This window comes from Aspergillus versicolor (genome assembly GCF_001890125.1).
Source record: "Aspergillus versicolor CBS 583.65 unplaced genomic scaffold ASPVEscaffold_6, whole genome shotgun sequence".
NCBI lineage: Eukaryota > Fungi > Ascomycota > Eurotiomycetes > Eurotiales > Aspergillaceae > Aspergillus > Aspergillus versicolor.
The window spans coordinates 2,054,692-2,080,594 of NW_024467529.1; the positions used below are offsets into that span (position 1 = coordinate 2,054,692).

Consider the following 25,903-nt stretch of genomic DNA (forward strand, 5'->3'; position numbering starts at 1 on the left):
CTGCGGATAAAAAAGAGCATACTTTGTGACGATTTGATGTCTTCTTCCACCGAAGCCGCGGCTCAACTACCATTCTCTCGAAGTTTTGCCAATGCTGCGGCAATTCCTTCACTGACATCTTCATCTTTCTCAGCTTCATGTCGGGGTACAGTTGTCTCAGACACTTCCGCAAATAAATTTTCATCTTCGGCGTCTCGAGGCGCATCCGTCGCATTCGACATGGTTATATTGTCATCACCCACTATCGGCGGAGCCCTCCCCAATCCACGCCGCGTAGGAGCGCTGGCTCCCTTCGTCTTCTCAACCCTAAAGTCCTCTCGCACAGCATTACACCATTGTCTAACCTTCTTCTCACCCCATCCGGGAACAGCGCTGATCTGCTCTGGCTGCGCGTTGATTGCGTTCTGTAAGCTGCCGAATGTAGATATAAGGCTGGCGGCGTCTGATTTGTTTATGCTCCGGGGCGCAGTGACAAATTCTACCAGTGAGTCTTTATAGGATTGCGCTTGCTGCGTGCGGATTGCTGTTGGTTGGGAATGTTCGCTTGATTTGAAGAGCTCCAGGTAGTGTGCGGCTTCCGGGGCGGACCAGCAGAGAACTAGGGTGAGATTATTGATAATTGATGTTTTAGATAATTCCTTGAGGCTTTCTTCATGGTTCGGTATATCGACGATAATGAGAAGAACTCGCAGTAGGTATTTCCCCGCTAGTAATTTGATTCGCGAATATATGTACTCCGGGTGTAGTCGGTGGTATTTGAGTGATAGAAAGAGCGCACAAGTGGTAGTCCCGAGAACATAGTCGGCCGGAATATCGGCATACTCCCAAGGGAGAACTTTGATGTGATTCAAAATCGGATTCCCTTTCTGCCGTGTTGATACAAGGATGCCAGCAGGACCGGGCTTGCTTACCAGTGCCTGCGGCTTCGGCTGTTGGACTTTGGTCTGCGGTGCTCGTTCAGAGGCTGACTGGGGTGTGGAAGCGCCTGAAGCTCGGGGCTGGCCAGCTGCTTCATCACGTATCACCGATTCGAAGTCAGCATCGTTGTCGCCGAATTCCCCAGCCATTGTTGGAGCTGTGTTCTGTACCTAGATGAGATGGTCGAGCTGCCCAGCGTTATCTAATCGGCGGCACCTCCGCCTTCACCGCCCGACCCACAGTTTCGCAGATTATCATCTGGGATTTTTCTGCCGCCGATTTTTTGCTCCAGAAACACAAAAATAGTCGGACCAAAAAGCTGCGCAGTATGTCTGAAAGCAGTGAGGTGGGCAGCCCGGAGAAGCCTATTGTGGCCTCCGAAGTCACTACGGAGACGTCTCCGAGCAAAGCCAAGTCTCAAGAAGATGCTGCCTCCCAGCCGCGAAGAGAACTGTTCGTCCGATCGCTTCCCGCCTCAGCGACGACCGAGAGCCTCGCCGAACACTTTTCGCAGTCCTACGTGATCAAGCATGCCGTTGTTGTCCTTGACCCCAAGACAAAGCAGTCGAAGGGCTACGGTTTCGTGACGTTTGCCGATGTTGAGGATGCGCAAGCTGCGCTGGAGGAATTGAACGGGTCGACATTCGAAGGGAAGAAGATTAAGGTTGAATATGCGCAACCTCGTCAGCGTGTCGTTGACGAGGCCGCTGGGAAGAGTGCCCCGTCTGCTGCTGCGCTAGAGCGCAAGCAGCAGAGGGAACAGCAAAAGGCCGATACCCAGCCACCGAAGCTAATTGTACGAAACCTGCCGTGGAGTATCAAGACCCCGGACGATCTCGCACTGCACTTTAGGAGCTTTGGAAAGGTCAAATATATCACCCTTCCGAAGAAAGGCACCCAACTTGCTGGGTTCGGTTTCGTTGTGTTGAGAGGAAAAAAGAATGCCGAGAAGGCCCTGGAGGCTGTGAACGGCAAGGAAGTTGACGGGAGAACATTGGCTGTGGATTGGGCGGTGGAAAAGGAGGTATGGGAAACCCAGCAAAAGGAAGAAGTACAACAAGAGCCAGAAGTAAAGGAAGAGTCGAGCGACGTGGACATGGATGAAGGAGGTGTTGGCTTGGTCGACGAGGACATCGACGAGGCCATGAATAGTGAAGAAGATGAGGATGATGATATCAAGGATGAAGATGAGGAGGACGATGAAGAGGGAGAGGGGGAAAAAGAAGACGAGAGAAACGCCTCTACGATATTCATCCGTAACCTACCATTTACATGCGACGACGAAACTCTCTACGACCACTTCACCCAATTTGGGCCCCTTAGATACGCACGGATTGTCGTGGACCCAGAAACCGAACGCCCTCGCGGTACCGGCTTCGTCTGCTTCTGGAAGCCCGAAAACGCGCAAACCTGCCTGCAGGGCGCACCAAAACAACAGGACCCTTTGGCCGCGGAGAAGGAAAAGGGAAAGAAGGGATCGATCATCAAGCAGTCTGTTCTTCAGAATGAAAATGCCGACCCCACGGGTAAATACACTCTCGATGGCCGTGTCCTACAAATCAGTCGTGCCGTTAGCAAGTCGCGAGCTACACAGCTCCAGGAGGAGGGTGTCTCGAAACGGCTTGTCCGGGATACTGACAAGCGACGACTGTACCTTCTCAATGAAGGAACGATCTCACCGAATTCGACTCTCTACCAGCAACTGTCGCCCTCAGAAATCAAGATGCGCGAAGACAGCTTCAAGCAACGGCAAAATTTCATCAGAAAGAACCCATCCCTTCATTTCAGCCTGACTCGTCTTGCCGTCCGCAATCTCCCCCGCCACGTCACCTCCAAAGACCTCAAGCAATTGGCCAGAGAGGCCATTGTTGGGTTCGCCAAAGACGCCAAGGAGGGTGTTCGCGAGCCCCTCTCTAGAGAAGAAATGGATCGGGCATCCGAGGAGATGAGAGAGGCCGACCGGATACGAAAACAGAAGGGTGTTGGGATTGTCCGCCAGGCAAAGATCGTCTTCGAAGGCCGGGATGGGAGCAAGATTGACGAAGGCAGCGGCGCAGGAAGAAGCAGAGGATACGGTTTCATCGAATACTATACTCACCGGCACGCACTTATGGGTCTCCGATGGCTAAATGGACACGCCATCAGCCCGCCGAAGAACGTCTCCGAGGAATTGAAAGATAGAAAGAAGCGAGTGATTGTTGAATTTGCCATTGAGAATGCCCAGGTTGTCAAGCGCCGCAGCGAGCTACAAGAGAGGGGTCGCAACTTCAAGAAGGACAAGGGGGATGAAGATGCGCCTCAAAAGGGAGACCAGAAGAAGAACAACCGCGATGCTGGGTCTAAGGGTCAGAAGAGGAAGCGCTCTGAGAGCAACAATGGCAAGAGCAAGGAGGAAGCAGAGGAGCAAAACAAGGTCGCGAAGCGGAATCGCATCATCGCGAAGAAGAGGATGCAACGGAAATCTCGCAAATGAGCGGTCTAGTTTTTGTTTTATGAAGCTGAGCAGGAAAAGTTACATTACATGATATACATATAGACACCTAATCAACGCTTGTACAGAGTCGATCCGATGGGTTTGCAATAGGTTTCAAGTCATTTCACGTAGATAGATTTCGGCCTCCGTAGAAGCACATAAATTGCAGTAGGAAAAACGTAAGAGGGCGATCAAAGCCAAAGCGTAATAACGCGGCAAGTCGCGAACGGGTATACCACAGGAGTAACACCAAGAACATAGGGAACTACAATATCCTCAATCCTAGTAGTTCTTCGCATCCTTCACCTTCCCCACGATGTTGTATCTCTTGCTGAAGAAGGTGAACCATTCCTCTAGCACCTTCTTGTCCTTGTCTTCGAGATCGTACCACTCAGGCCTGCACTCCTCAGGCTTGAGGGATGAGCAGGCCAGGGCGCGAGAGGCGTCTTTACCGGCGAAGACTGCAAGATATCAGTTAATGCATGTTCGGTGCAATTCATTGGTTGATTGAACGAGTTGGAAGTACTGTAGTAATAAATAAATGGGCGTGCTCACCTTTGTACTGCCCCTCAGGACCATACGCCGAGTTGCGGCTCACGTCAAAAACAATTCCCTTAATGGCGACATAGGTAGGACGACTGGGATCAGTGCCTGGAAAAAAAGAAGAGCTTTGTCAGTTATAACCTTCTTCATGTAATTCACAGTATAATATAGCTTTTCTGCAGGGCATGGGTGAGCTTGTGTTCATGCGGAGAAGCGTACCATCACACTTGGCCAGCTCCTCCGTGGTAATCAAGTCGTCCTTGGGAGGATCAAGTTGGACAGGCACCTTAGGCGCGAAGCGGCCAGAGTCTGTTCCAGTCATTGTGACGGCTGACGGGTATTTGGATATTGAGCTGAGTCAAAAGACGTTCTGGTCAGAAATTGAAAAGGAAGGAAGTTGTATAATATAAATGGGTTCCTGAGAAAATTGCAGAGCGCGGGGCAGGTGGGGGAGGGGAAGTTCACAGCTTCAGGCGGTTCGGCGTCGGGGGCCGAAGGAATGGAGAAACCGGGAGTTCCCTTGTTGTTAATTCTGTGTTTTCTGTTGAATTAGAGCTGCGGCTGCCGTCAATTATTGCATTCAGAGCTTTGTAATAGGTCTATTGAGGCATTCTCGGTGGATTCACAGGGGATTGCGTGATGACTTAGGAGGACTGAACTGGGCCTCGAACATTCTGTCAACCTCGGCTCAAGACTGCGTGCCAGCCAGGATGCCTTGACAGCAGCTCAAGGGAGCTATAAGAGCAAAACAACTCTGGAAAAACCTAACATTCTACTACTGCAGTGCGCCTGTGGACGCGATTCTGGAGGCCGAAAGACGAATCAAAAGACTGACGTCAATGACCAGCGCCAGGCTGCGGAGGCGGCTATACACGGCGTGCCACAGTATCTAGTATTTGAATCGCTGCTCGTCTGGCTGATGGCAGCAAATGCTCCTACCTCTCACAAAAAACATGTCTTCCAGTCAAACACAGCAATCGGACGCTCGACAACGCCGACGCCCTCAGCTTGCGAATCGAAGAGCGAGCGACAGCTTCGAGCCGGACAGCAAGCCCAACCAACGAGCAACTTCGGTCGAGTCTACTAGCTCAGAGACGAAGCTCTCTCATTATCTCCATTACCATGACAACGATTGCTTCTTTGCTCCGGAATGGCTGGACCACCGGGTCGTGAAGGACCGAGAGCACAACATTCAGTCCTAGGGGTCGACTTGTGTGGTTACCATACCGGACGCGATAGACGAGTTGGGAGGAGTGAGAGGATAACGAGAGGCAAATCTCATATGGAGGCGTGGCGGAACGGTGACTATCGCACTCCCAGTGTAATGGGCTCTGATCAGCGACGAGATGTAACCGTAAGAAGCAAGAGACGGCATTTCTAGCATGGCGCTACTGCATGGTTAAGTTGTGGGCTTCTTCGCTTGTCACGTCACGGACGGCATTGCTTTTCTAGATAAAGTCAATGTTCCCAGACTGAACCTGTGGATATTTACTTAGTTTGTTATCTCAGTCTTGCGCACCCCTCGCCCAATACCATAGGGATTGCTTGGGACGGCATCCACTCGTGGCATCTTGGTCGGTGGGGAGAGTCGATGGCCGGGCCAGGGCAAATTCCCACATTCACAATCACACCCCATGGGCCGATCTCCTTGCCTCGCCCGTCATCTGCCACTGAAAGCCATCTCTGATTCGCATTCATTTTTGCCTCCATGCTCTGGCGTCGCTCCTGGACCTCTTGGCTCTCTCCCAATCGTCTGGAGTGCATAATGCTTTTGCGCCCTCGCGATCTCCTGTGGACGTGAGATACGACGCCGGTCTACCAGACTGCGATTCTACCTCGGCGCAACGGAGGCCCCGATTCTATCTAGTCGACAGTGGGGGCCACTGGAGTAAACGATGGAGTCGCGCAGTGATTAGAAGCTCCATTCCTTCCTTTGATTTGCCCAATCGACCTGGGGATTCCGGCTGCTAACCTGCCTTGCTTGATTCCTGCGCTGTCCCGCGATGGTCGTGAGGTCGCCTGCCGTTTTTTCTCTCCCCGCTGCCGTTCTATTTAATTGCTTGGCTTCGCTTTTTTTTTTTTTGGCTTCTCTTTTTTGTTCGGTTTTCTCCTTCCACTGTTCCATTTACTTTTCGTCATTTGCATTTTTATTCCGACAAGCTCGTCCGTTAGTTTTCCGCACTCACTGACTTCGAGCAATGTCGAAGTCCAGTGCAGTCCCCGAAGGCGCACCCCTAGGCCCTCTGGCGCATGGGGGATCCTCGCCCTCGGTCAATCGCTTCGATTTATCGATCAGCGGTTTGGCAAAGCGGACCGGACACCGGAGCGAATCTACCGAAAAAGATCCCGTTGTCAATAATCGCGAGGAATCCATTGAAGAGGGGTTGAAGCCGGTTTATGACCATACGCACCGCAAACTCAAACCTAGACATGTCCAGCTTATTGGCATTGGCGGCGTAATTGGCACGGCATTGTACGTTCAAATTGGTCAAAGTTTGGCAGAAGGAGGCCCTGGGAGTCTCTTCATTGCATTCACGATATGGTAAGTCCTGCCCCACCTGCTTGTTCTTTTGCCATCGCATCTTGTGCCCTACTGGACCTAGGAGTCTAGTAGGTTTGTGCAGATTTACTTGTGCCGTCAAAAATAAAATGGATATGAAACACGTCAATCTCTCTGGAGAAATGCCAACTGCTACTGAAGACTGTGGTCCTGCAACGTGCTAGAACCAATTGGTTGTCTGCTTTGCGCTTTCCCTTCTTTCGTTGGCCTGCTGCTATGCTGAAACCTGCAGTATCTTATACATCTCTTTACTTTAGGTGCGCTGTTATATTATGTATAACCGTTTGTACGAAACCCCAGTCCAATTCTAAGCCCCATCGCCGCCAGCAACATCTATCCCAAGCGACCTATGCGGATCCATTCTTCCAATGCGCCATTGCCCAATTGCACCTCAGTTGTATCAACAAATTTTGTTCAGACAATGGTCTTCTGTTGTAGGTTACTAAACAATGCTTTCTAGGTCTGGCCGAGATGGTCACATACTTGCCGGTTGCTTCGCCCTTTATTACCTTCGCTGGACGCTATGTCGATGATGCTTTTGGAGTCGCCGCTGGCTACAATTTTTTCATCTTCGAAGCTGCGATGGTGCCGTTTGAAGTTACTGGTAATCGACAATCCAGCATTGGCCCGGTATCAAGCTAACATGTACAGCAATCAACCTGGTCATTAACTACTGGACCAGCGCAATCCCTTTACCAGCACTGATTTCTATCGTGCTTGTTCTCTTTGTGTACGCCTCCCGCAGCAGGAAATTTTGCTCTTCTGATCTAACTACTGTTAGGTTCCTGAACGTGTTTGCCGTGAGGTGGTACGGAGAGGCCGAGTTTTGGCTCTCTCTTAGTAAAGTTATACTCAGCATAGGTCTAATCCTGTTCACATTCATTACGATGGTGGGTGGGAACCCCATCAATGATCGCTTCGGATTTCGGTTTTGGAACGAACCCGGCGCGTTTGCAGAATATTACAAAGAAGGCAGCTTGGGAAGATGGATGGGGTTCCTCGCGTGCCTGATCCAAGCCAGTTTCACTATTGCAGGCCCCGACTATATTTCAATGGCTGCTGGTGAATCTATCGATCCGCGGGGGAATCTACCAAAGGCATACAATGGGATGTTTTACCGCCTCACTACATTTTTCATCCTGGGAGCGCTCTGCGTTGGCATCCTTGTCCCGTACAATGACAAGACGATGTCCGATGCTTTTGAAAACGGTGCACCTGGAGCGGCAGCGTCTCCCTATGTGATTGCGATGGGCCGTCTTGGTATTCCTGTGCTACCACATATTGTCAATGCTATGATCCTTTTGGCCGTGTTCAGTGCAGGGAACAGCTATGTTTACTGTGCCAGCAGAACCCTATTTGGCCTTGCTCTTGACGGGAAGGCGCCGCGCATTTTTACTAGATGCACAAAAGCTGGAGTTCCTGTATACTGCGTGGGCGCTGTTATTCTGATTTCCTTGATCTCGTTCCTTCAAGTTTCTAACAGCGCGGCGGTAGTGCTAGATTGGATCGTCAGCCTGGTAAGCTTCCCAATTGTTGAACCCTGACACAATCTGACTTGGCAGGTTACTGCATCGCAACTCATTAACTTCTCTGTCATCACCTTCACATACACCCGATTCCGCAAGGCTCTCATTGCGCAAGGCGTTTCTCGCGATTCCCTTCCCTACAAAAGTTGGGGGCAACCTTACGTTGCGTATATCGCTCTAGTATCAACAATGGTTATGGCTTTTGTTGGAGGCTATGAGGTTTTCTTGCCTGGGAAGTGGAATGTGCCGACATTTCTCTTTTCATACACGATGATTGGCGTTTTCCCTGTGCTCTACTTTGGGTACAAGCTTCTCCGCCAAACGTCGGTTAGGAAGGTTGAAGAGATCGATATCATTACAGGTTTGGATGAAATTGAGGAATATACCAGAAATTACGTCCCTGAAAAGGCGAGGTATGTTTCCACTGTTGAATTGCTTTCTACCACACAGCCTTTTAACAACTCGCAGTAACCCCATCTCGAGATTCGCCGACTGGTTGTTCAGTTAGTGTACTACGTGCTACGTACTACTTGGTACTAGTAGAGTACTGTATAGCGACCACATTACAAAATTAGAACCCGTCCGTGGGTAGTTACGATAGACGAATAAAAAAAGAACTATATATATATGTAAACTTCCAGGCACAGTTCTATATAAAAATCACTTGGTGCTTGCTACTAAACCACTGTTATCGTAACCCATAATATACACAGAACATGACTTCACCAAAATCTTTGGTTTCTCTAATCCGTTCAGCAGCCCCTACTCATGCCATCGCCATATTTATATTTCTCGGTCTAGAAAATCGTAGCCATCGCCTTCCTACGCCTGTCCTTAGCTCTCGCTCTGCTCCTCGCCTGCCTGCGCCTTCAACTTTGCCAATCTTTCCTTATTCCTCTTCCCCAAAACCCTCAGCGTATTTTTTCTCTCCATCTCCGTCATCTGCGCCCAGTTCGAGATGCGCGCCAGCGTGCCGTCCGTATTAACAACTAGCGGACCGAGGTGGTCTAGTTTTACTCCATCCCCATTGACATCGAGCTGGGGGACATCATTTGAGGCGGTTGACGAGTCAGGCAGGGCGAGGACCGGCTTGGATTTATCTTCGGATGAGGACTCAGGTGCAGGATTGGAGCTTGCTTGGTTGGACATTGTTGAGTAGGGTTTTGCGAGAGGGGATGACGGCTGCTTGTATTGTAATGTGGAATAGAGATTTGTTGCGTGGCACTGTGCGAAGAGTGTGGATGCGGGTGATTTGTTTAGGAGGTGGGTAGAGAGAGCTGGTGCTGATGCGGATGCGGATGCGGATGTTCGGAGACCTAGCAGGAGGTGGAGGAGGGTTGTTGCGCGGGACATGCGCATGTCTTGTTCTTTTTTGGTTAAGTGGTGAGTTGAGCTGCGATTGAGTTGTGGTTTAGAAGTGGTGGTGGTGGTGGTTAAGATAGAGAGGTGTGGTAGTTCTGGAATTTTCTCCGCAGCGTCGGCTGGGAGCTTGGACGGGTTCCAGAAATGGGCGGAATAGCTTCACTGTAAACTTCACTGGGAATTGTTTCGAGGCTCTTGAATACTTGAGGTCGGATTCTAGAATTAATTTTATATTTACATTTATAATTGTCTACAATTAGGTCTTGTTACCGTTCACCAGTCGGTTTATAGTTAAATGTGGTTGGGGGAGTCAACGGAACCACCAATTGACCTAATAATATCAGCAACAGAGTCGAATGAGACCATCAGCACACTTACCGAAGCTGTGACACTTTCTCCCATTCCCTTAATACTATGCCACCACCCTTTTGGGATGAACAATCCATCACCGGCCTCCAGCTCTGCTTCGAACCCTTCATACGCCCGATCTATTTTCTTGCTTTCCGCATCGTCCCAAACGGCCTGCTCGAGTAAAGCTCTTTCGCGCCCCTGCATCATCTCTTCGCCCCGGAATACCGCCGCCTCCCGGTTCCCGCTCCGTCCGAGTTGTCCCCGGACGTGAGAGAAAATGACCTGCCCATCCCGCGGAGCTAGCAATCGCACGATCTTCCGCCCAGCCAGCTGAACAAATAGATTGGGGTTCGGGTCTCGGTGTAGAGGTGTATAGGTCGGCGGGTGTCCAATCCACACATTCGTATCGTATACATCACCCTTACCCGCTTTCGCCACAATTGAAGGGGTCGGGAAATCGTCGCGAAGGATCTGAGGTAGATCAAGCAGTTGACACTGTGCTAGGTAAAGGCGTGACGGGGACTCGGACTGCGATTCGGCTTCGCGAATCCATTGGAGGAAGAGGCTGAGCGGCGCATGGAATTTGCGGAAGCTGAGATCTGAATCACTCTCTAGGTCATTGCGCTGCGGAGTTTGAGGTTGTGCCTGTGTGAGTTCGAGCGGAACTAGAGCGTCAGCGCCATGTGCTGCGAGGTATTCGGTATTCAGTTGCGAGGTGTTCGGCCTGGTCGGCGAGTGGTGGAACCAACGCTCGTAGGCAGGGATGTCGCGGAAGAGCCGACGGGGAAGAAGCACGGGCTTTTCAGGGAGGAAGAAACCCTCGCGAAATGTATCTATGTTGTCATCTTCGACAACAGTTAGGGATTTGTATTGGGACCGTGCGAAAGAATAATCGCGCCTAGAATAAATGTAACGAGGGAAGATTGTGGAAAGCCATTGGGATTGAACCCGTGGGTCATTGCACCTGAGCCATTTCTGGGGTTTCATTAGACAATCGGCATCAATTGCGTCCACTAGATGAGTTGTGAGTGAGTTTAAATGGTTTTGTTTGAATCGACGGCAAGTCGGTTTTGGTTCTGGGCACGTGCCATCAGAACCCCCAAAATCCTCCCCCTTCAACTCGAAGGATTGAGGTGAACGATTACATTGGGCGAGAATGAACAGTGAGTAGTTGCTGTTTTTTCAGTGCTGCTTTGCGGGTTCCTGGTTTCACTTCTAAGGAGTGTTTCAGCGCTTGTTGACTTGGTGGTGGTGTTTGACAGTGGTAATAATCCACATCCAGCATTGAATCTAGACTATTTTCAGCACCAGCAGGCGTCAACCTGTCAAGCGGCATTTAGCCCAATGGCCGTATCTTAATTTCCATTAGCTCATGGTTTTTCGTCTTGGAGGTCCTGGGGTTGCGGTGGATCTGGGGACGGAACCCCGCGCACCCGTTCGATGAAGGCAAGGAATCCCTCCGCACTCTTTTCTCAATTCCCTCACGCCACTACCGGATCAAACCATCGGAGTTTGCGCCCAGCATGGACTCAGAACCACCTCAGGCCGATTCTATTGCGTCTCAGGCCACACCAGAAGAACAAATCGATCTTTCGGCCGGAGATAGCGCAAAGCGCAAGGCGGAACAGCCGAACGGAACCCAGACGCGATCGAAGCGGAATCGCTACATCTCCATTGCATGGTATGCCGCGTTCGAGCCCATCGCATCCTCCCTTGCTGCATTGGCTAAATATATTTTAGTAATGAGTGTAAGCGTCGGAAAATTAAATGCAACGGCCAGGTGCCGTGTCAGCGCTGTGGACACTTGAAACTCGAATGTTGGTTGCCGTATGTCTGCTTCTTTCAATCGCTAACCCGCCTTTAGGCCGATATGCGCCTAATTGCTGTAATAATAACTTTAAGGATTCTGAGTACGTATCACTAATATATTCGTGCGGTATTCTTGAACTAACAATTCCGCTCTAATTTCTCTAGTGAGTTCCGGTCGATGAAGGATCAGATTGCTTCGCTGCAGGATCAAGTTGGCAGTCTTTTTAGCAGCCTCAATGAGCTTCGCGTGCAGAAGTCCACGTTTGACGCCCCACCATTTGATCAATTCTCTCGTGATGGCTCGCAAGTATTTACCCCGATGCACCCACCGTCGGGGAAGCCTCGTATGAGGCATCCTCGGTTCCATGGCCCTACCAGCTCGGCATTCAATTTTGACGTTGCTCGATCAAGCCTTCAGGATATGGGTATCGCGCCGGTCGAAGAAGGTATACAAGATGATTTGACGACGGCACATGCTACGCCAGCAGCATCTCCCCCTCACGTGCCTGCATTGAGTCAACCAATGCATCCGTCAAAGGACCCGATATGGGCGATTAAGAAAGACGAGGCACTGCGGTTATGCCGAGTATACGAAGAGGAGATTGGTATCATGTACCCACTGGTCGATATTGACCAGGTCACACATCAGGTCAACTTGCTTTATACGTTTATGGAAGCAGCAATGCGCACTGGGCTTATGCACCGAGGGCTAGGAGGCGCAGATGGCCTTGAGGATGACAGCACAAACCTCATCAAGTTGATCCTTGCGACTACACTTATTGTTGAAGGTGGTGGTGAGAGCGAACTTGGTCGGCGTTTATATCTAAGCGTTAAACCAGTCATTGAGTCCAAGATTTGGGAAACATTAGATCTCAAAACTATCCAGCTTCTAGGATTGATGGTGAGTCTCAACCGGTGCTGGTATGAACATATGTTGATCGAACAGGCGACGTATCACTTCCATACAGACGACGATGCATTGGCTTATCGAATTATCGGCGTGGGCGCTCGTATGTGCCTAGAGATGGGGCTCCATAGACGAGACGCTCTGGCCAAATCCTTCCCCGACGAAGCTCAATGGCCTGAGATTGTCAAAATATTTTGGTCAATATATTCCTTGGACAGACGGTGGAGTTTCGGTACGGGACTGCCTTTCGTTATACAAGACGAGGATATCGATCCCAATCTACCTGAGCCGGTAATTTATACCCACCTTCTCCTTATCTTTTCGTGCCTCTTTACTTATAGATATTAGGACCCATCACTACAGTACTTGAGGTGCATGATTGTTCATAATCGCATCAGCTCGAAGGTCTGGTACTCTGGTCTGGGCTCTGACGGAGCAACGGACATACGCCGAGACGAGATTGGCTATCTGGACTACCAAGTCTTACAGTGGTACAAGCAGATTCCGGATACTCTCAAATTCTATCCGTCTGAATCTCCGAGAGCAGGCGAGACAGCAAATAGAGGCCTTCGAAGATTGCGTATACTTTTGTATCTGCGCATGAATCAACTGCGGATACTTATCTATCGACCTGTCCTCCACTCTTCTACAAGCATCGCGGAAGATAAAGGCCATGCTCAGACGGTAGTTGACGTCGCCAAAGACTCCGTCCGGGTACTCACTCGGCTGAACCAAACCTCCGATATTTATCGCACGCAACAAATTACGTTCAACTATTTCCTGGTTGCTGCCCTTGCCGTGCTGTTTCTGGCTGTGTGCCATGCACCTACTGAATTCAACCGGCAGGTACGGGATGAGTTCTATTTAGCGTTGGACCTTGTCAATGGATTCAGCACCAAATCATATGTATCGAAGCGCCTGTGGAAGACAATAAAAGGTCTCAGGAGGACAGGCGAGAAATTAGGTGTCCTAGTACGCCCTTTTGGCACTGATGCTAACGACCCGCACTCAACAGCAGCTGTTGCAATGGCAGGCTTGGCTGGCCATCCAATGGAAGACCTGTCGGTGTATGGCCCTATGAACGGGGTTGGTGAGTTGGGCAATAGCCCTCTGAATGGGTTACAGATGAGCCACGAGTTGACGACCTTGTTTGAGGCTGTTGGAGGGTTCGGAAATTTCATGACCCCAGCGGCAACAGATGGACTCAACGGTTTTATCGGTCCTGAGGGAGAATTACAGAATACTGGAGAAGGACTCTCAGGTGTGTTGGGGGATGAAGGCGAATTCGCACGAGTAATACGGGACTTATTCTGAATTGTCCTCCTGATACACTGTCGGTCTCCTTTTGCATTGTATTTGGCAAGATACCCAAGTTACTCTTTTCTTCACAGTCTCTTCATTTCATCTGTAACTACTTCAGCGTAAACGCAATCAGGCACCAAAATTGCCTGAGGCATATATATCCACGTGATAAACCAGCCTCCTGCTTCTTTGATCTTCCATCATCGCGTCTTCAGTCCCTCAAATCGAATGTTGAGAAAATACATGCAAAAGATGTCAAATTGAGACCTCTTCTCTTTAATCTTTCCATTTTATCCCCCAGGTTCGGTGGCCTTCAGGTTCAAGGTTGCCCACCGCCCCACGAGGCTAATTCGGAGGTCCGTCAACCTCCGTCGATCGATCGCCTCCCAACCCGCGCAGAAAAATTCACCCCTCTACGCATTCTCTCTCGTTCCTTCGCTGGATATCGGGGATTGGATAAGCCTGGTATTTATCTTTCTATCTGTAATATCTTGCGACCTTGAATATTTGTCTGATGACGGATAGTGGGGTTGAAGCTTTATCGCGTTAACACACCCATCGCACAACAATCCGCAGTGGTCCCGCACATTGACATGACCCCTCGGCTTATCAGGAGGATATAGCTGCTCTTCTGACCACCCCAAAACTGGTCCACACTCGCTATTTCCGCTCCTTTCTAGACGTCCGCATTTTACTCTCCTATATCTTGAGTCTTCCCTGCCTTAGTTAGGGTTGAGGGAGAAGCTGGAGTCCGAGAATCGTGGCAACAGGCTGTTTGTCTCCTGCTCTTCCGCGAAACGTGGCTCGGCTTGATTTTTATCTTTTTTTCTAATTGAATTCCAGCACAGTGTCGAGAGAAGCAGGCTCGGCGTTGGCCGACGGCCTAGATAGGCTGGATTTGAGTCAACTGTCTGAATCAACGCCGTCCTCTACCGTCCCGTCCGACTCGTTCGATATGTCGTCGTCCGAAGGCGCCCCGGAGTCATGGATCTCCTCGTTCTGCCAGCTTATGGGTCATGAGTTCTTCGCGGAGGTTTCTGAGGATTTTATCGAGGATGATTTCAACCTGACGGGCCTGCAGTCTCAGGTGCCTATGTACAAGGAGGCCCTGGAGATGATTTTGGATGTGGAACCGGAAGAGGACGAGGAGGAGGAGGAAGAGGAGGAAGAGGATGAAGACGAGGATGATTTACTTGGCGATGAGAAGCCGCCTGGGTACCGAAGGGAACGAAGACATGCAAGGGTTGCAAGCGATTTGAGTGTGATCGAGAGCTCTGCAGAGCTCCTCTACGGTTTGATCCACCAACGGTACATCACCTCACGTCCAGGTATCCAGCAGATGCTAGAGAAGTACGAGATGCAACATTTCGGTGTCTGTCCGCGGGTCTATTGTAATGGATGCAAGGTACTTCCCGTTGGTCGTTCTGATACGCCAGGTCAGGAGACCGTGAAACTTTTCTGCCCTAGCTGTCAGGACCTGTATACCCCACCAAACAGTCGGTTTCACTCGGTTGATGGCGCCTTCTTCGGAACTACATTTGGTTGCTTGTTCTTTATGACATTCCCTGACTTGGACATCGGACCGACATACGACGTAAACCTAACTCTATCACCAACGCGCTCAGCGTCATTCCCTTCGACTGCCACAACCACAACCACGACCTCAGGTATCAGCAACCAACCCTCATCAGACACGCCTCGTCCCGTGTACCCGCTTGAACTCAATGGCACACGAACGGCCAGCTTCGCACCCGGTCTAGGAGAAGGCAAGTTGTTCGAATCGCGAATCTACGGTTTTAAAGTTTCGGAACGGTCGAGGTCAGGTCCTCGCATGAGGTGGCTGCGGATGAAACCGACAAACCTCCTCGAGCTAGACGAAATGACCTATTACCAATCGCTACAGCGCAGCTACGACGATGACGGCGATGCAGAGATGGGAGGGGACAACGCCCAAAATGCGAACTCGGCTATCGCACAACGGAAGAAGGCCCCTATGCGGCGGCGGCGATACAACCCGGACCAAATGAACATAAATGGGGTTGCGGGTTGATTCAAGCGGATGTCTACTTTCTATGTTACTATCCTATGTTACTACTCAATTGCCTACGTTATATCATACCTTTTCTTTTCTTTTTTCTTTTCTCACTGCAGATTTTCAACACGGTTCAATTCAATTACCCCAGGTCCTCTCTTTCTTTAGTTGCCTGTTTCTACTTTCGACCTGCATACAGGCGTCTTGCGTCAATGTTTATTGCTTCTGGCGTTGTTGTGGCTGGTTCACCAGCCGGTGCACACGGCCGAAACCTATTATACATACATAAATGATATGGAAGTAATGCGGACGATTTTGGTCATGTCCTATTTCTCTGTTAAGGTATGAGTTACTGCGTACTTCGCCGCGTAGTAGGTAGATATTGGTGGCACCACCTATAAACATACCAAGAGAAGAAGTCCTAGCATTACAAGTGATACTAATATGGGCCTACTACCTACCCATAGTTCCTTTGTTTTTCTTTCTCCCTTTTTCCTTCCCAAAGCCTCGCCGTAAGTAGTTATGGTGCACGTGCGCTAAGATCAAACGCCGTTTTTAAACAGCCTTTGGGAGGGTCTCAGGTTGCTAGATCTCTTTGCCCAGTATACATACTACGACATTAATATGCGTCAGATGTCAGTTTCGAATACCCTTGGTTGGGGTTCCCTGGTATTCCCAGTTGCCAATAAGGTCTGGACTTGTCGCCGTCGATAGATGGTTAGATATTGAGTCTCGAATAGCCAACACCGTATACTCGGATCAACAGCGAGAAGCCCGGCAACACAGAGAAGCTAACTCAGTGTCAATGCTTTAGTCTGGTTTCGGTGAAGCTGTATACCGATCAGGATAGTGTGAGCGGTACAGCGAACCTGCAGGGCGAGTATTGCCCTCGAGGTTTATGGCTTCTCGGGCGAGTAATTGTGACACGTAGGCTCCTGGGTGGTTAACACTCAGACTGGCCTACCTTGACGAGCTCACAAGCTAGTCAGCAATGCCCTATACTGGGGGGATGGTATATTGCAGTTTGGCCTTTCTCGATGCATGTAGATGCTCTTGTCTCAAGGCCTTGTTTAATGCTGCAAGATCATTCTACCGTTTTGATTACTCTGACGGCTGGCTGTTAAAAGGCCCTCAACCGGTCATGTAACTCGCCCACTATTAGGAATCCTCTCGGGGCCCGTGCTTGCGTGCTCTCTAGCTTGATGCAGGGATTGTAGGGCAATGCTCAAGGCACCAACAGCATTTCGAAGATATACGTAATCATATAAGCTGAGCCTCGAGGGTGAAATGTCACCAAACTGCCATAATCTTCGGATACTTGCCATCAGAAAGTCGTCTTCCTATACTTGCTGCATTGATGATCAACACGGCCATATCGTGATTGAAGATTAGCCATTTAAATGAGTAGTATCAATAGTATAGGAAACAACTGAATCTAGAAGATGGCATTTGGCGCCCATGGATGGTAAATCGCCGACGCGCACCGCTCGGAATACAGCTCTGTGCTACTTTCCATCGGCGTCGTGCATCCTTCCAATACTCTGAGCGAGGATGGTTGCAAGCTCGGCCACTCTTTGACCAATGGCTTGGATTTGTCCAGGGGAGCCTCAGAGGATCATGTTAGTAGCTCGAGCGACTAATGCAAGCTCGAGCCCGAGGCTCAATCTCAGACATCTCCTGGCCTGTCGCAGTCCAAGCGCCGTGTGCACAAGTGGGACCTGAAAACAACTGGCCATGGAGGGCCACGAGTCGTCGGTGGTCGTAGACTGCACGGTCGTGGCAGTTCAGAAAGTCGGCCTGGAGGCAGTGCCCAAGTTCGTCGACATAAGAACAAACTCTATTTGTAAAACAATGCGATCATAAAAGGCCTAATCGCACATTGATCAGGAGGCTGAGGCTCAATCCTTTGCGGCGTTGTTGTTATTATCAGCATATTATATGCCTAATATTGGGCGTTCGGATTGTCATCGATTTGGCTGTGGATCTTGGCCTATCGGGCTTCAGGCATGGCAGTCGTTTTTACCATATATAGTAACCGAGTTGTTGGATCGACGGTTTCAGTTGGGAGGATTTGGCCAGCCTCTTCTGCGCCCCATCTCCTCGCAAGATGGTCCGGAGTATAACATGTCTGCCTGGTTCTCAGCGCTGTTTGGGTTTGGATGCGGGGTGCAAAGCATTCAAGGCGGGCAAATCAACGACAAAGGGTGCCCGGTGTATAGTTTGGTGCGTGTCCAGATACAGGGCACAGCTGGGGCTGCCCAATACGCATACGATTAGAATCGTGGGAAGGGCCGTTGGACTGTTGATGGGTTGACAGCTGGGAGGAACCGGATACGAGTCTGGAAATGGAAATTGCATGTCTTGGAGGCTCGCGGCAGATCCACCGATCCAGGAGCTGGCGTCGTAATCTTCAGGCTCTCCATTCCCAGATGAATGAGTTGCCCTGTGTTATTCGGGTTGCTTGGGGCCCCATTCAGTATACGAGCCAGCAAGTCACAGGTCGACCGTCCCACCGAAACAAGGCTCGGCGTTTCCCGGTCTTTAGGCCTTAAATCCTTTTTTTTTTTTTGTTTTTGGATCCAAGAACCTGCGGATTCCAATTCCGGTTCTTTGTGCAACAAAAACAGGGATCAATAATAATCAAAAAGGAGCAATGAGGAGACATCATGTCAGCGGCACAACCCAAACTCCGGTTGATCACAGAGTCCAGGCCTCCTTGGGGAGCTCGTATCCGATTCCGAGTGCATAAGTACGGGAAGTAATGCAAGTGCACAATGTGCTCAGCTCCACTGGCACGGTGGCTTGATAAGCAATAAGCATTCAATCCAGTCTCACCTGTCACTCGGGATCCTCTTCTCAGCTCAGCACCTAATTTCTCCAGTTAGCTTGATCTGCCTAATTCTATGGGGAGGAACAGGAGCAGATCAGCTTCGCAGTCGCCCGCGGGCACCTGCAAGCTCCCTGGTTACCCGATTAGGAATTTGGCAGCGCCAACGCAGCAGCCTCCTGGTCGCTTCGTAAGTTCGTATACCCCGTCACTGGGCTCCCTGATTAGGCGGAGTGGGCGAGTGCGTCACAACAGCACGCCCAAGAGAGGCGCAGCACCTATGCTCCTCGCAAACATCCCACTTCCACCTCTGGATCTCGCCAGGAATTGGACCCCAATCCCGCCCCGATCTCCAGCCTCCGCTTCCACTTTTCCCGGGTCCCTGTCTCCATTTCAAATCAAAGCACAGCACATCATCGCTCATCCTTTCTTGTTGTTCCGACTGTCTGGGGGTCTGAAACATGCGAGGCGACGAAATACTTGCCTGAACTGGGTTAACATTATACGAGGCAGTGTCCCTAACAGGTCTAGTGGTTCGCAAGGGGCGCTCTTTTCCTTAGCTAGCTCGGAAATAGATACCACTGTCCAGGCTGCGGTGATTCACAACGACGGACCACATTATCCGGTGCATCCAGTGAACCCACCCAACGACCTGGTCTAGTTGGAACTTCGAAGTTAGAATGAGGAGTCGACGATGATCCAGGCGGATGGTGCCGGATCGCTGCTGCTGCGCTGTGATTGCGAATGCGTCAAATGCGATAGATGAGTCAATTGGGCATGGCTCCATCTCCACCGTACACCGTACTCCGTACACCCCGTGCTCAGGTCGTCAACTTCCTCCAGTCTCCATAGTGGTCGGCGACCTCGTCCTGGTAGACGCCGCACCTATCTCCGAATTGTCTTTGAACAACCTCCGACTCCGACCAGGCAGCCAGCCGCCCGCAGCTATCCGAGCTAATTACTCAGATTTAGTAATTTCAAATCCAACAAATGAAATGCCACCTCCAGCTAACTCCATCTGGTCCGATTCAAAGAAACATGGTTGACCAAGTGTCTGCTGGCCTGTTGTCCGTACGGACACGGAGTTGAGATACAAAGGGTCCGCCCGTTGATCCGTTCTTTGGGCCATGAAAGAAAAGAGCTAGGGAACAGTTAGTCAGTCCACTCTGGAGATCTGGTCCGCAGTCCGCAGTCCGCACGCTATTTCCGAAGAGCTCGAAACCTTTACTGCCCTTTTGCTTCGCCGTTCAGCCCAGCTCCGCGCCTACGATGTACCGAACAAGAGACTAAGCCATGCTGGATGATCCATGGATGGTTGCGCGGTGTTTTGGGGGCCAAAAACGGGATTGTGATTGGGCCGCGCCATGCAGGGTTGTTGGTTCCTTAGGCTGGCCCCATGCCACATACTACGACTCGGGTCAGTTGCGTTTGCGATTGGAATGGAGATTGACTGATCATTTCATGGTTGATAATCTGAAGGGAGATAATAATAGGAGAATACTAAAAGTCTAATAATTCGTAGGAGAGCAATTTCCCGAGTACTCCAAAGGCTCCGGTCTCCAAGGGCCGGCAAAATAGGTAATAGGAAACGCCGAGTGCCATGCATCTATCCACGTAAAGATACGATATCCTGCCTGTTATTGCACACACCAAGGAAACAATATCAAGCGACACCGATACACAAGTCGTAATTCGTTAAGAACAAAGAAAAAGTATAAAAAAAAAACCGAATCAGGAAACCCAAAATGCAGCTCAAAGAAGTGGAGGGTACGGGTGTAAAGAGGTAGCGTCCAGCTCCGGTGTCAGAGGACAGCCCAGGGAAGGCTCCGCGGGCGTCGATGGAGAGGAATGGTCATCGCTGTATCCTTGCGACAAAGCTGGCATCTGGCGGGGGAAATTAGCTCCTCTTGTTATGGAACTGCGGGTACGTCGCCCTAATGGAAGGAAGGGTATGTACAGGAATGTTACTATGCTCCTGGTGGTGTTGCGCTGGAGCCAGATCGATTCCCGCCATCGAGGCGTAGCTCATATTGAACGGGCTGATGATATCGTCGTCTCCGTACGAGGAGTACTTCTTGGCTGGTCCGGAGCCGTGCATTGTGACAGGAAGGAGAGAAGGCACGGGCGAGGGGTACTCGCCGTGGTAGGCCATGTCACCGTAGGGCCCGGAAAGAGAGTGGTATGCTGGCGGGTGTCCGTATGAATGCTGTCCGTAGGGGTCGAGCGAGGAGTACGAGAGGAGAGGTGGTGGGGAAGTGGAAAGCTGCCGGGTGCTCTGGTATGAAAACATCGACCCCCGTTCCTCTTGTGTGGAGTAGCTATCGTATGTTGACGCACGGTCTGTCGATGCTGGACTGTGGACATCGGATGTCGACTTGGATGCGCGAGCATGCTTTGCGCGAGACTTGACGGTCACTCTCACTGGGGGTTCCGGCTCGAGAGAGCGCTCTGGGGATTCGGAGGCGGAGGCAGCACGTTTTTCAAGGTCCTCCAGGCGGCGCTTCAGCTTCTTGCCTGCCGCAAGAGTTAGAATGATTTTGATGGCTCATATTGTAGCACGGTACGTACGATAATTGCGCTGGGCAATGCGATTCTGGATACGACGCCGTTCAGCCAAGTCGGAGATCTTGGTCCAGTCCTCATTAGGGTTGGCATTGGGACTGAAGGCACTGCTCGTGCCGTGGTTTCTGGAGCTTGTGGAATATGAATAACCGTTTGAACGATGCATTTTGTAGTAGCTAGAGTGCCGATTGGTGCAAGGTCAGGCTTGGAGTGGGGGAAGGACTATAAGTATGAAAGAGTAGGAGTCTGAGTAGGAGGAAGTGGGTTGACTATATAGTCCAAATACTCCGAGAGTCTAAGGCTGTCAGTTGGGTCCACGGAGACAACTCAAACAGGGCGGCGCATGGCTAGTATTTATCACTACAGTGAAGACGAGTGCGGACGGAGCTCTCTTGCTCAGCCCCCGGACTCCGAGTTCAAGACGGCCGCGCGATTGAGCCGTTGCGGTAGCGGATCAGTCCGTGCGATTAGCTGAGTGAATGTGGAATGGGTTATGGAATAATTAATTAATTAATTTTCTTTTTTTGGCCAGCATGTCGACCATGTGCTGGGGGGGGTGAGGCACCTTTCCCGAAAGGAAATGCAGGGCTGCGTCACTGGCGATTTGAGGCTGTTGCGAGCTGCTCGACTGCTGTCGCGGAACCCCGGATGCCCGATATCACCGAGCGCCTTTTTTTAACCTCCGCAGGGGGCCTGGAGGGCCGGAGGCTGCAGTCCAGGCAATCAGATTCAGGGAACCAGGGCTGTGCTGGGAATGTTCCACAGTCCTCGACCGTCCATGTGGTTCCAGCGATTCACTTTCCACTGTCCAGCATTCCGCCGCTTCCATGGAGGGAGTTATGAAGCGCCCAGAGAATTGTGACTGAGAGGTGTGAAGATGAGCCACGGTCCAATCCCAGGAGACTCTGCAAGTGTCGTTCGAGTGCAGGAGGGAGATCATCACTGTTTCCTTTTTCCAGCCTCTCTTCACTCATCTCTTTGTTGGTTTTTTGGGTTTCCGATTTAGCTTAGTATTTATTTATTTATTTTATTTTTCTTTCATTTCCAGTAAAGAGTGGGCTCGTGGTCGAAAAGGCTGGAAAACGTAGACGAGTACGAGACTGCGATCCGAATACGCCGGGCAATTTTCAACGCAGATGAGGGGCTTTTCATTCGCTGGTCAAGAATGGAGGATGAGCAAATCTTCAGTCGCGATGAGTGAGAAGCCCAAAAAAAATAATGGGCTTGTAAAAGCCTCCTCAGCCAGGCGAAGGAACACAGGGAGGAGTGGCCCCTTGATCGCTTCCTTGCACGTTGTGTGGGGAGGTTGGACAAGAAGCCCACATGCCGTCGGTCTGTCAGTCTCTCCGTGCCTTCCAACGCTAAATGGTTCTTCTGCCTGTCTGGCGAGAATTCCAACACGCACGCACCAACCAAGTCGGTAATTCTGAGCGAGCGGGTCCATGTCTTGAAAGCTGAAACAAAGTGCCCTCCCAACTCAGCCCAAACCTGAGACCACAGAGTGCGTGCAGTCAGTGGCAGTAACTGGACAGATTCATGGTCCTGAGTATCATCACCACGTTACACAAGCTGGTCGCTGCCATCCAGGTCCTTTAAATGAGACTTCTTAGGTTCTTACGGTGATTATTCCAGACAACTTTGTCTCTGTCTGTTGATCCTTCTCAAGCCACAAGCTGCATCTGTTGCATAATCCAAATTCCTGCTGCACATTTCACCCCTCACCAAGGTTCCGCATCTCGACCCAGAGTACACATTGCTGGGATGCGCTGCTCGAAACCCTGCCTCAATTATATCCACCATCTTTCCACTATCTATCTTAGTCAATTAATAGAATCGTTGTCGCTCGAAGATACTCCGGGCCTTTCCAAGATTGGGGGCTGGCAGCGCCGAATAGAGCCCCAATAGTACTAGCCCGGGCCTAATGCATCCTCGTCCCTCAGCGCCTCCAGATCAATAATTACACCGAATTATTAATATTCGGAGTCTGGAGATGAAAAAACCGGTGGACGCTTTCCGACCCTGCAGCGTTCTGATCCATTGGGCGAACCACAGCCCGCGAGATCAAGGCTCGTTGGAGCTTGGCCTGTCTCCGCTGAATTTAACTCATGGTAAACCCAAAGCCCGGAGTAATTCTTTCCTTCAATCTCAAACCCATGGACATTTCGATGGTTGAGGTTGGAGTTCGGTCCATTCTCCCCTCCGCTCACATTGATTTTATGGACAATGACAAATTGAGAGCGAAGGCCGAAGATGGTTTTGGGATGGCATTTCAGTATCACCCACCTTGCATGAAGAATCTGCTCCTTGCCCAATCACAGTCGACCCTCCATTCTCAAAGTTGGGAGCCAGGCGTTCCAAATGACCTCTTGCGTCTGAAATGCGGGCGAAATGCGCAGAGGAGGAATGGCACAAGTATTGAAACGCACGGTCTCGATTTAGACCACGTTGCACCCCTTGATCTTGGCAACTCGACTAAGGATAAAGATCTCACGCTCCAGAGTGGTGGATACATACCGAGATCTGAGTCTCTGGTGCAGTCCGGGGTTTTCTTCTCTCTTTTTTTTTTTTCGAGTCGGCATTTTCGGGGATCTGAGGAGCGCAGTTGTTCCTTAATCCCTTGGATGGTTCATACTGAGTCACTAGTCCACTGTAGATCTCATTAAGCCCATACAATTAATATCTGGTCGTCAATATCACCACAACGAGGAAGTCAACGGCGCAGTTAAACAAGAGTGGATCATGCGCTATCGGGCCAGAATGGAATTCCACCTGTGGCCCATGTCCATTCCCTCGTCTTTGGGGCCAGAATGCCCTCAGCCCCAAGAAGCCTCCTTGCCGACCCGATCTGCAGTGCCATGACATGAAACTCGTGGTGAGGGTGCTTGTGATACATGCCAGTCCGGGCGCCTGCTCGTGGACTCGACATTTGCTGCTATTAATACGATGGTTCAACGTAAAAACCGTCTTGGGAACGAGGTTGTCGCCCAATAGTTGAGCCAGGAAGGGAGCAATTGTTATCTCCGTCGGAACACCGCCATAATCAATCCCTTGCAAGGGATACCACGCGTTCCAGGCCTTTTTCAGCTGAGGATCCCCCTCTTCCGGAGGAGCCTCAAAACCGTGCAGCTGACCGTTCGATGACGGTACTGAAAGGAATCGCTGAAACTTGCGCGATATTTGGAGAACTTTCCTCACAACTCCGAGATGGGGCTGAACAAGTTGACTCGAAAAACCGTCCGGTCTCTTCGGTCCTCGTCCTCCCAGGCCAGTCTAACGGACGCTAGCGGGGGGCCGGTAAGTACGCTAGTAGGGCTGAAGGAACAAACAGTAGGCGACACATATCATTGGCTGGCTCGCAAGCTCCTCACATTTGTCAGTCAGTCACCCACCTCAGACCTCCATCTCCCAATCCGCAGTCAATCAAAATGGCGGCACGGATCTCACGAGCCGGCCAATCGTAGTTCTCCAGGCCATGTTGATCTCGGATTCCACGGGAACCTGATTCTGGACCTGCAATTTGCAATAATTGTGGGCGCCTAGCTGAAGTCAAACTCTTTTGGTCGAAGAAGATGCCAGTCGCAAACCCCAGTTCCGTTTTCCAAGCCCTGGTTTTGCTTCCATGTAACACAAGCCACTGCCTAACTGGCTGTTGGCTCAGCCAAGTTCACACCGAATCACAGTCGTTCTCCGCACAGATTCTGCCTCGAGGGTGAAACACAGTCACACATTCTCTCAGCCAGGGACACCTGGCTTCAGGAATGTGAACGACTCGAGGGAAGAGCCGCGCGACAGGAATTCTCGGATCGGTCGGACAGAATATGCTGTCAGCAGACTCGAAGTTTCAACAAACATTCTAGAAGCAGTAAACCATCACCAGTCAGATTCTAATTTGGGCGGGAAGGGCCGAAACAGTGCACTTGCCAGCTGACAAACTTGGCATGGATGTGTGAGTTTAATGGTCAGCAAGTGGCATTTAGGAATGCCACCAGGGAATCCAGCTGAAGATCATCAATCAACTTCGAGATATCGGCACGTGTGCTTTTTGCAACTCCACTGATGGCGTGTTGTTGTTGGGATCATCGGCAAATTCCGCCTCATGGAGATTGCCGGAACTTGGAAACCCATATCCGGATAGCCTATCCGGTTTCGTTTTCACAAGTTTGAAGGGTTCAACCCAGGCATCAGGACGGACCTGGAGAAAACCTTCCGGCCGAACGGCGTAGTCTGTATCCGATCCGTGCGGTTGGAGTCGAATTCTTGGGAGCTGACCTTCCTCTAGCTGTGATGAATCATAAGAGGCAAAGTGGCTTACACTGGGTTCCATTGTTTTTAGTGCTTGCTCGCTCTGTTACCTGTTTCCCCCCAAAAAAATACAGAAAATATCTCGCCTCATATCTGGTCGGAAATCTTCTCCATGAAGGAATCCCTGTTGATGGCACTAGGCCTAGTTAGGCTCTAGGATAGATGATCAATGAATGGGTGGACGATACAGATGATGTACTGTCACCCTAATATTGAATACACTTGATTGTCACCATCTGCACTGTATCAAACATATCCCATTCAAGCTCATGCGGCTGTGAATACATTAAGAGACAAAAAAAATGAGCGCCGAGAAGTAGTTAACAGAGAAGAGAATTACGTAACACACCTATAAACAAAGTTCTGAGAAAACAGCTGGCCTACGTGATCTCTTCACTTCTTTATTTTTTATCTTCAACATGCATCCTC

The 25,903-nt window shown here is 50.5% G+C and overlaps 8 protein-coding genes across 8 annotated transcripts; 4 read left to right on the forward strand and 4 right to left on the reverse strand.

The window, feature by feature from the left end:
- Nucleotides 1-62: 62 nt before the first annotated feature.
- ASPVEDRAFT_134852 (DNA repair protein RAD10) lies at nucleotides 63-1,067 on the reverse strand (the record flags this gene model as incomplete). The annotated part of the gene is made up of 1 exon (XM_040807173.1): nucleotides 63-1,067. The coding sequence occupies one exon, from the start codon at nucleotides 1,065-1,067 to the stop codon at nucleotides 63-65; it is 1,005 nt and encodes a 334-aa protein (XP_040669558.1).
- Nucleotides 1,068-1,215: 148 nt separating this feature from the next.
- ASPVEDRAFT_43298 (mRNA-binding ribosome biosynthesis protein NOP4) lies at nucleotides 1,216-3,489 on the forward strand. Its single transcript, XM_040812785.1, has one exon. The coding sequence runs from the start codon at nucleotides 1,247-1,249 to the stop codon at nucleotides 3,389-3,391; it is 2,145 nt and encodes a 714-aa protein (XP_040669559.1). The 5' UTR covers nucleotides 1,216-1,246; the 3' UTR covers nucleotides 3,392-3,489.
- On the reverse strand, nucleotides 3,383-4,287 carry ASPVEDRAFT_43299 (putative progesterone binding protein). Its single transcript, XM_040812786.1, has 3 exons — nucleotides 4,154-4,287; nucleotides 3,947-4,042; nucleotides 3,383-3,852 (listed from the first exon to the last, which is right to left on the reverse strand). Exons 1-3 carry the CDS (start codon nucleotides 4,254-4,256, stop codon nucleotides 3,674-3,676), a joined length of 378 nt encoding a protein of 125 aa, XP_040669560.1. The 5' UTR covers nucleotides 4,257-4,287; the 3' UTR covers nucleotides 3,383-3,673.
- Nucleotides 4,288-6,954: 2,667 nt separating this feature from the next.
- On the forward strand, nucleotides 6,955-8,698 carry ASPVEDRAFT_43300 (putative general amino acid permease (Agp2)). The gene is made up of 5 exons (XM_040812787.1): nucleotides 6,955-7,098; nucleotides 7,146-7,224; nucleotides 7,276-8,011; nucleotides 8,057-8,433; nucleotides 8,489-8,698. The coding sequence occupies exons 1-5, from the start codon at nucleotides 6,966-6,968 to the stop codon at nucleotides 8,526-8,528; spliced, it is 1,365 nt and encodes a 454-aa protein (XP_040669561.1). The 5' UTR covers nucleotides 6,955-6,965; the 3' UTR covers nucleotides 8,529-8,698.
- Nucleotides 8,699-8,854: 156 nt separating this feature from the next.
- On the reverse strand, nucleotides 8,855-10,720 carry ASPVEDRAFT_54126 (uncharacterized protein; the record flags this gene model as incomplete). The annotated part of the gene is made up of 2 exons (XM_040814886.1): nucleotides 8,855-9,336; nucleotides 9,757-10,720. 2 exons carry the CDS (start codon nucleotides 10,718-10,720, stop codon nucleotides 8,855-8,857), a joined length of 1,446 nt encoding a protein of 481 aa, XP_040669562.1.
- Nucleotides 10,721-10,925: 205 nt separating this feature from the next.
- On the forward strand, nucleotides 10,926-14,164 carry ASPVEDRAFT_756633 (transcription factor domain-containing protein). The gene is made up of 6 exons (XM_040816314.1): nucleotides 10,926-11,414; nucleotides 11,474-11,550; nucleotides 11,598-11,643; nucleotides 11,708-12,443; nucleotides 12,489-12,740; nucleotides 12,798-14,164. The coding sequence occupies exons 1-6, from the start codon at nucleotides 11,257-11,259 to the stop codon at nucleotides 13,761-13,763; spliced, it is 2,235 nt and encodes a 744-aa protein (XP_040669563.1). The 5' UTR covers nucleotides 10,926-11,256; the 3' UTR covers nucleotides 13,764-14,164.
- Nucleotides 14,165-14,706: 542 nt separating this feature from the next.
- ASPVEDRAFT_30297 (casein kinase II subunit beta) lies at nucleotides 14,707-15,801 on the forward strand (the record flags this gene model as incomplete). The annotated part of the gene is made up of 1 exon (XM_040810343.1): nucleotides 14,707-15,801. The coding sequence occupies one exon, from the start codon at nucleotides 14,707-14,709 to the stop codon at nucleotides 15,799-15,801; it is 1,095 nt and encodes a 364-aa protein (XP_040669564.1).
- Nucleotides 15,802-20,362: 4,561 nt separating this feature from the next.
- ASPVEDRAFT_85231 (bZIP transcription factor) lies at nucleotides 20,363-21,338 on the reverse strand (the record flags this gene model as incomplete). Its single annotated transcript, XM_040817665.1, has 3 exons — nucleotides 20,363-20,494; nucleotides 20,568-21,124; nucleotides 21,179-21,338. 3 exons carry the CDS (start codon nucleotides 21,336-21,338, stop codon nucleotides 20,363-20,365), a joined length of 849 nt encoding a protein of 282 aa, XP_040669565.1.
- Nucleotides 21,339-25,903: the final 4,565 nt, after the last annotated feature.